Below are 8,672 nucleotides of genomic sequence, written 5' to 3'. Positions count from 1 at the left end.
CTGAGGCAACTATCGGAAGGAGTAAAATGGAAATTTTACAAAAAAAATTTCCATAAGTTATGATTCGTTGTTTTAGTTGAATCCTTGGAGTTTATGGGGACTCCATTTTCATTGTCATTTAAACATGCTTCCGTATCTTTAAATGCCTTAGTTTTCATAAAATTTGTTAGTTTGAGTTGTAGTAATGGTTCTCCCACCGGAGGGTTAGTGTGGATGCCAATCACGATGGTCTGGACTCTGGATCGTGACAAATAATTAGATGAAGCACTTTATTGTTGGTCCGGCCTCAAAACGGACATCTTTTGAACTCTATATAGATCAAAAGGGACCCTCCTTTTACGGTTTAAAACACAACATGGACCTAAAAAGTGTCCCTTTTTATAGCGTCTAAAAAGTCGTAAATTTCAATGTCAAAGAGTATGTTACATGTCTTATGATATTTGAAGTTACTAACTCAATTATTCTAATGACTAATAAAAAGATTATTTACCCAAAATCTCAAATTAATTGAGGAAATTAAAGTCCGATTCTGCGGCAAAACTCATTAAGAAAACGTTCAAAAATGGAATATGAAGAATCCACAAAGTTGCAACATTAATTCTTGTTTACAACTTTATAAAGCCGGCCAAAGAGTAGTATAGAATCTTGACCTAGCTAGTGACAAAATTTAGTCCAATAATTTTTGTATTATTTGTGAAACGTCTAGCTCATGAGTGGAGGATTCGTCGTCGTTAACCCAACATTGTTGGTTGACAATTTTGAGAGGCATTGGGATTTCAAGCATCAACATCTCAGTGTGGAGATAAGAGCAATAGGTGTGGAACGTTGTGGGAGTCACATTTAATTGAAACCCTATTCCAAATAAGAAGTCCACTTCTAGCAAGTTCATCTCTCTTGTGCTTATTCCTCCTACTTTCCCATAGTAACCATTGTTGTAAAATCTGCCAAAACCAAAATATTTTTCAACTTTCAATACAATGCGTGCAATTAATTCATAACAATTGAAATATTTATCGTGAAAATCCAAACATTATGGTAAGTAACCTTTTATACATTTTTAATCAGATGTCTTAGATTTGAACTCGGGGAACAAAAATCATTTATGCATAGGGAGCATTAGTTTACCTCCTAAGGTTGAAATCTCCCAACGTGGATCCAAATTAGTTGAATTTCAAATTGGATACTCGACACAAAGTAAGAGATTAAAAAAAAATGATTGAAATATTTACTTTCCCAAACTTTTTGCTTATTGTGTTACCAAATAAATGAGAAATTTCAATATACATGTGAATATCTGATTAAACAACCTTCGAGCTAATTCAACTTTTTAGGTAAAAATATCATAATACTTAAAATCATAATTATGTCAAGATAACTATGACAGATAGATTGTTTAATATCTTTTAAGTATAATAATGTCATGTTAAATCGTCTTAATTAGAATATTGTTGGGGATGGTGGGGGCCTGTAGTGGAAGATCACTGATTATAAACTTCACATCAAGGAATTAAGTTGAAAGCAACTAAAAAAGCAAATTAATTGTAATTTAATTTGTGACAATAGCAAAGAGTTGAATGACAGCTAATAATGCCTTTCTAAAAATCAAGATTTCAGATCTACAATTGGATATTCCACTAATTACCAAAATCATTTTAAAAAAATAATAATAAAAACCAAAAATAGAAGGATCAACCGACGAAAAAAGGAAAATGTCAAAGCTACAGAGCTAGCATAGTTGCGTTACATTTTTTTTTTTTTATGTAGTATTCACTAAGCACTAAACCTATTAATATAGATTATAGAGCGCATTAAAGGGGAAAAAGTTACTTTATAGAATAAATTATTTTATTCTTAGAATTCAATCAGGATAGATTTCATTTATATTAGATATATATAGAGATCACATTTATTTCATCATTTTGACATTTAATATTAATGTTAATAAAAACTTTTAGTTATTAGTATAAGCAAGCAACATTTTACTTCTTTTTCACCCTTAATGAAATGATTTATAGCCACACAAAAACTTAATTAGCTTGCATTTCATAATTAGAGGCAAATTTAAACTAGAAAGGGAACCTATATATCATTATAAATTAATATTTAACTATAACAATACTAATAAATTTTACATAAATCATTACTATAGAGTCCAACTTAATTAATAACTTAAGTACACCACTTCAATATTTTCTCTCTCTCAATTTATGTGATAGAGATATTTTTTTTATTAGTCCGTTAAAAAAATATGTTTTTCTATAATTGAAAACAATCTAACTTTAAAATTTCGTCTTCACTCCTAATGAATTGATTTATAGCCACACAAAAACGTTGGGAGGGTCAGCAGACAAAAGACAGCACATCATATCTTAGGTGATTTTGTCTGGATTTGAAACATGGACATTTCACATGTTCTTATTTGATACCGCTTTTGCTTCAGGACGGCGTCGGCAGCTTGGTATTTAAATGCACCTTAGCCAATCAGTTCACGTGCTTCTCGATTATTTAACCAAATGTTTATTACGTTTTATTAGTATAGATACAAAAAATAACTTTATTTACTAAAGATACATATGTCTATCAAAACTTAAGCAGATGAGAGGATATTACTTAGTAATTGTTGGCCTTTCACATTTTTAGGTGCCCTTTAAAGATGATAAATGGAATTAGTTTTTATTTTAAAAAAACAAAGCAATTAAGTAATATTCTATTAGTATAGGTAAATAAGATAATTCCTTATGTTAGACACTACTAATTTGTTTAAGGAATTAATGATGTAAGGTCAAGGAAGTTGGATGAATTAGTAAGTTAACCAATTATGTCAAAGTCAGGAAACATGACGCTTACAAATTACTCTTTCACAAGAGCTTTCATACTGTGCACCACGAATTTCAAGGCAATGGTTTTTGATTTTTTGTAAGTCCAAAATAATTACAAAAATCATACTTTCACTAATTTGTACTAGTAATTTGGTAGATGTAAAAGGTTTTTTCAGAAACTAACAGCAACAATCTATCTGTCTATGTGGTGTGGTGTGAGAGATAAAAATAAATAATTCTGAGATAAAAATTAGTCTAGAAATAAAATTTTACTGTCTTATTTGGTTGTCAAGATTGGGATAACTTATCCGATCTAAATTTTCCCTTATACATGATGTGATAAGTTGTCTTAGGAATTAATCCTTAAATAACGTAGTTCCAACCAAAATCAAGTCATTATAATTAAGAAAGTTCTTTCTAAAGTATCTATTTTCTAAAAATCAAATCATTATAGTCATCATCCTATCTGGCAAATGACCTGTTATACTACTCACATTACAAGTAAACAATTACTCCAATCGTTTCAATTTATTTGACGATTATGTCTTATAGGCTACATACTTTAAAAAAAATAATCAAAATTCACGATCTTAAACATATCATGTCATAAGTCATAAAAAATAGTAAAATGAAAAATTTTCAGTAATTTTTTTCAAGTATAGAAAGTTGTGAAGCAAAACTCTGATTTTTTTTTTCCTATTAGCTCTGTTCTATGTTTTGTGCATATATATATATATGTGTGTGTGTGTGTACAATAATGTGATTGCTAAAACTTAGCTAAAATCATAAATCTATCATATTATGTTTAAGATTGATGTTAAATGTATGTACAATTTATATTATATAAGAAATCTGAAAACAAAGCGAAGTGAAAGAACTCACATATCATCCATGAATTTAGCAGAAACCAAGACACTCGTGATGAGTAAGCGATGAACATTGAAAGAATTGATGGGCAACAATGGCTGCATCTGCGAGAATCGATCAAGATAAATATACGCCACGATGAAACAAGAAGGGCTACAATTTGCATATTTGAATATCCTCTCCAAGTAACTTTGAACAGAAATTGTAGGCCTAGTAAGTCCATCAAATATCGAAATTTTTTGTGCACTATTGAGATCATTTGTTTCCGCCACTCTTTCAAGAACAGAAGCCATGAAATTTATAACTCTAGGCATCTCTTCATCAGACTTCTCTATTTCAGCCATTGATTTGAACAAAATTGTCTTCTTTGTTCTGCAGATATATAATGTGTTTTTTTGTTTTGTTTTGTGTGTGTGAGAGGAGAAGTTGGGTTGTAAATTAGCTGTTAGGATTGACTAAGGGAGTAAATGTGAACAATCTTCTCTTTTTGTAGTGTTCTTTTACTTCTATTTATAGTTGTAGGAATAAAATAAAACTAATGAGCGTCGGTTGTGATAAAAAAAAAGGAAGTCTAATAATGTAAATATGACGATGACATTATGAAAGTGCCAAGATATAGGGCTTTGTAATTTGCATTACTTATAAGTTATTTATCTAGCTTGTTCTTATTCCGTCTAGCGTCTTTCGATTGGGATCCATCTTGGGGATCAGGTTAGACCGCTTGGTGTTTTCAGTCTATCGAAAGTTATCTTTTATATCATGTCATAAGTGAGGAAGAAAGTGATGTAGAAATAAGAAATGGCCTTTGAGATGAAGGGGACATGAACAAGAGGGATCCACTAAAGAAGATCCTTCTCCTTCCCTCTTTTCAAAAGAAAGGTGGGATTCAGACAAAATTGATGAAACATATGAAATATCTCGTGCTTAAGATATTATGAGAATTAGAAGACGTATTTCTTACATACTTTTTCTTAGTTGGTGTATTGATGATCCATAAACCCTATTCACTCCTTTTTTTTCTTTTGAAAGCTCTATCAACTCCAATTATTGAGTAAGTGAGAATTCCAGTCATTATAGTCTGAACTTAAAATCTTTTGTAGACTAATCTCATCGAGTAGTAGCCTCCTCTTCTCATCATTCTATCCTTATAATTACTCTGGAATCTAAATGTGTTTTCCAATAGTGGTAACCCATGTAGATGTTCATTGATAAACAAACATTCCATTGATTCTTAATTTTTGATATGAAGAATGCTAGTTGATCCAAATAAATCAATCTTCTAAGAATAGATCCTAATAATCATACCAATGTGATAAAAGAAGTGTGTACCCTTTAGAGAGCTCTAACAGGCCTTGAACGATCGAATATACGTATATGAAAATAATATGAGAATGACTTGTGTCTAGGGGTGATAGGCCAACCAAGATCGTATATAGTTGATTTTTCGCGAAATTCTTTCAATATAGGGTATGGTGTCGATGGACTAAGGTAGAACACTCAATGAGATAGGGCGGCCCGATCATTTTGCCTTACCAATCTAGGAAAGCTCTGAATAAGGCGTAGATCATTTGTACAAACAATTTTTTTGGGGGCTAAGATCCAAAAGGGAAACAACCCCGATCGTACTCTAAGGTCTCAAAGTAATAACTTAGTGGAAAAGAAAGTGACCAAGCAATGGTGACTAGGAGGTGGGCTTGGAAGCAACCATCAATCATTTGAAGAAAACATAATGATTGTGAAATTAAAGAATGAACAGTTGCAACAATTCCATATGGGGAAAGAGCGTCGTTGAGGTCTTGTTCATTTTTAATTATGAAAAGCTTGACGCAACAATAAGATTTGTCACTGTATGACTAGTAAGCCATAGGTTAAAGTTTTGAAAAAAAAATCATACAAAGTATCACGATTCAAATCTATACCCTGAACATTGCTGGCACTCGAGAACCATTGTTTTGGTCCCAAGTGAACCCTCATTTTGGATGACTACAAACAAAAGACTAACCCAAGCATACACAAACATCAAACTGAAAGAAATGTTTAACAGTTTATTGAATCTCAAAACTTTAACAAAAGTTTTAAATAAATATTTGAAACTGAAAGACTCTCCAAAAATGTCTATCTATGAAGTCTCTACTGTATAAACATGAGTGTCAGGACAAGACCCACAATACTTTAAAATGTTACTACCAACAACTCATAAAAACTAGAGTCCTCCGAAAGCAAGGAGGTTTCACTCAAAAGCTAACGAGCAGATGTAGTGATCTTAACATAAATCATGTTGAGGATCCTAAGTATCTAAATCTACATCATAAAAAGATACAAGTCAAATGACATCAATACATTGAATGTACAAGTATATAATATAGTTGAATAGAAAATAGTTGAACTGAAAACCTAAAGGTAACTCAACTGAAATATAGTATAAATCATGATAAAAGTTATGCTCTTAACGTAAGGATGCAATAATAGAAAATACTAAACTGAAATATGCATATACAAGATACTTTGCTTTACTAGGAGTTTCTAACCAACAACCATCACTATGAGTCTCGTGATGGTATAACGTCTCGCCCCACATTATTAGAATTATCGTATACCTTGTCGGGGTATAGAACAAATTCAACTCATGAATCCATCTGAAAGGTCTTCTCAAAGATAGTGAAGAGTCGCCCGAAAATCGGTGCGATCCTAACCCACACTGGCTACGTGGTTTATGGGGAATATGAGTTGTCTAAACTCTTCCCTATATCAGTGCTCAATACTATTCTCAAAATATATAACTCAATGCTCAAGTAAAAATACTCTCAATGAGTTCAGATAAGTTCTCAAAAAGGTTTCTTTAAGAGGTAATTGCTCTGTAATAACTCTATCTAAAAAACTCTTATACTTTTCTGAAAATAGTGCTCTCTTTCTCTATGTAAAAATGAAACATTTGAAATCATTTAGTCCCCTCAAACTCTAAAAAATGTACTTCAAACTTTACTTTTGATCTCACTTTTAACTTCTTAAAATCAAACATTAAACTGAAAAAATATTTAACAACATTTTACTGAATCTCAGAACTCTCTGAATAACTAAGTATGAAAATAAGTTTTAAATAAAATATCTGTAACTTAAAGAATCTCCAAAACTGTCTATCTATGAAGTCTCCACTGTATACAGATGAGTGTCGGAACAAGACCCACAATACTTTAAAATATTACTACCAAAAACTCATAAAAATTGGAGTCCTCCGAAAGTAAGGAGGTCTCACTCAAAAGCTGACGAGCAGATGTAATGATCTTAACAGAACTCATGTTGAGGATCCTAAGTACCTAAATCTACATCATAAAAAGATACAGGTCGAATGACATTAGTACATTGAATGTACGAGTATATAATATAACTGAATAATAAATAATTGAACAAAAAGTCTAAAGGTAATTTAACTAAAATATAGTATAAATCACGATGAAAAGATCATTTAAGTTCTTACTGTAAGGATGCAATAATAGAAAATACTAAACTGAAATATGTATATAAAAATATACTTTACTTTACTAGAGTTTCTCTAACCGACAACCATCACTATGAGCCTCGTGATGATACAACGTCTCGCCCACGTGCTTGAACTGCCCTATACTTTGTGGGGTATAGAACAAACTCAACTCATGGATCCATTTGAAAAGGTCTGCTCAAAGGTAGTGAGGAGTCGCTTGAAAGTCAATGTGATCCTAACCCACGTTGGCAACGTGGTTTATGGGAGATGTGAATTGTCTGAACTCGTCCCCATATCGGGTCTCAATACTACTCCCAAAATATATAACTCAATGTTCAAGTAAAGATACTCTCTTTGGATTGAGATAAGTTCTCAAAAGAGCCTCTTTAAGAGGTAACTGCTCTGTAATAACTCTGTCTGAAAAACTCTGAAACACTCTTATACTTTTCCGAAAATAGTGTTCGATTTCCCATGTAAAAATGATACTTTTGGGAGTCATTTAGTTTCCTTAAACTCTCTACTAAAAAAATATACTTTAAACTTTACTCTTGAACTCACTTTTAACTTCTCAAAATCAATTTAAGGAAAAGTGTTTGATTAAAAGGTTTTGAATGAAAATTCAGTAAATGGGGTTCATCCGAGAATATAAACATGAACAACAACTCAAAGATCTCAATGCATAATATATAGAAATTCATAATCTAAAATTTAGAACTTAAAATCAATAATATACTCATCTTAGAAATTCTCAAAACTAAGAGTATAACCCTAGATTAAACTTTTACTGACTGAATTTAGATGTAAGGTGTGAGGAAGAACTTAGTCCATCACTATGATTTGTCTTATGTACCTGGAAGAACAAAGTTCTTGAAAGAGTTTGAAAAAGAACCTGATAGGAAGACTTGAAACCCTAGATTTTGCCTATCTTGCGGGTTTTTTTGGAGATGAAGAGTGGAGAAAAACTTGGATTAAAAACCTTAGGATTCTTGAAGAGAATCTTGAATTTGGAGCCTTTAGATCTTGCAAAATTGAAGAAATCTCTTTCTTGGAGTTCTTGATATTTGGAAGAATGAGAATTGGGGATTTTGAGAGTTGTCATACGTATAATGATGTTATTAGGTTGTAAGATGGACTTAGGGAAGTTGATTTAGGTAAAAGGTCAAAAATACCCTTCTAGGAACGTAAGAAGACCATAAAAATAAAAGAAAATGACCTTTTAATGAATCACAAAGCCCAAATTAGCGATCTGGAGGTCTCCTCACCGAAATAGTTGGCGGTTAGCCAAATGGGGTTTTAGATTGCCAAAATATCCAGAGACTGCAGGTTTTCAGGACAATTTGGTGAGGTAATTCAACGATTCGCCAACCTATTCAACGAGTTGCCAAATGGGCAGGTATTCTTGCCGAATTTTCCTTCCCGGACATGTTCCAGTAAAACTATCATAACTTTTTACTTCAAACCCGAAATAAAGAAAATTTGATGGAGTTGGAAAGAAGACTTATAGATCT

The 8,672-nt window shown here is 31.9% G+C and overlaps 1 protein-coding gene across 1 annotated transcript; it reads right to left on the bottom strand.

Moving 5' to 3' along the window:
• Nucleotides 1–530: 530 nt before the first annotated feature.
• On the bottom strand, nt 531–4,045 carry LOC125823171 (cyclin-U4-1-like). Its single transcript, XM_049502593.1, has 2 exons — nt 3,702–4,045; nt 531–941 (listed from the first exon to the last, which is right to left on the bottom strand). The coding sequence occupies exons 1-2, from the start codon at nt 4,028–4,030 to the stop codon at nt 668–670; spliced, it is 603 nt and encodes a 200-aa protein (XP_049358550.1). The 5' UTR covers nt 4,031–4,045; the 3' UTR covers nt 531–667.
• Nucleotides 4,046–8,672: the final 4,627 nt, after the last annotated feature.

The sequence above is a fragment of the Solanum verrucosum genome, unplaced genomic scaffold (assembly GCF_900185275.1).
Source record: "Solanum verrucosum unplaced genomic scaffold, falcon-dt-bn FXZP01000199.1, whole genome shotgun sequence".
Taxonomy (NCBI): domain Eukaryota; kingdom Viridiplantae; phylum Streptophyta; class Magnoliopsida; order Solanales; family Solanaceae; genus Solanum; species Solanum verrucosum.
This window is presented reverse-complemented; position numbering and strand designations above follow the sequence as displayed.

Coding starts and splice junctions, on each gene's coding strand:
- LOC125823171 (XM_049502593.1), bottom strand. CDS start 4,030: ATGGCTGAAATAGAGAAGTCTGATGAAGAGATGCCTAGAGTTATAAAT. Junction 942..3,701: donor GCTAAATTCATGGATGATAT/GTGAGTTCTTTC, acceptor TGGTTTTGGCAG/ATTTTACAACAATGGTTACT.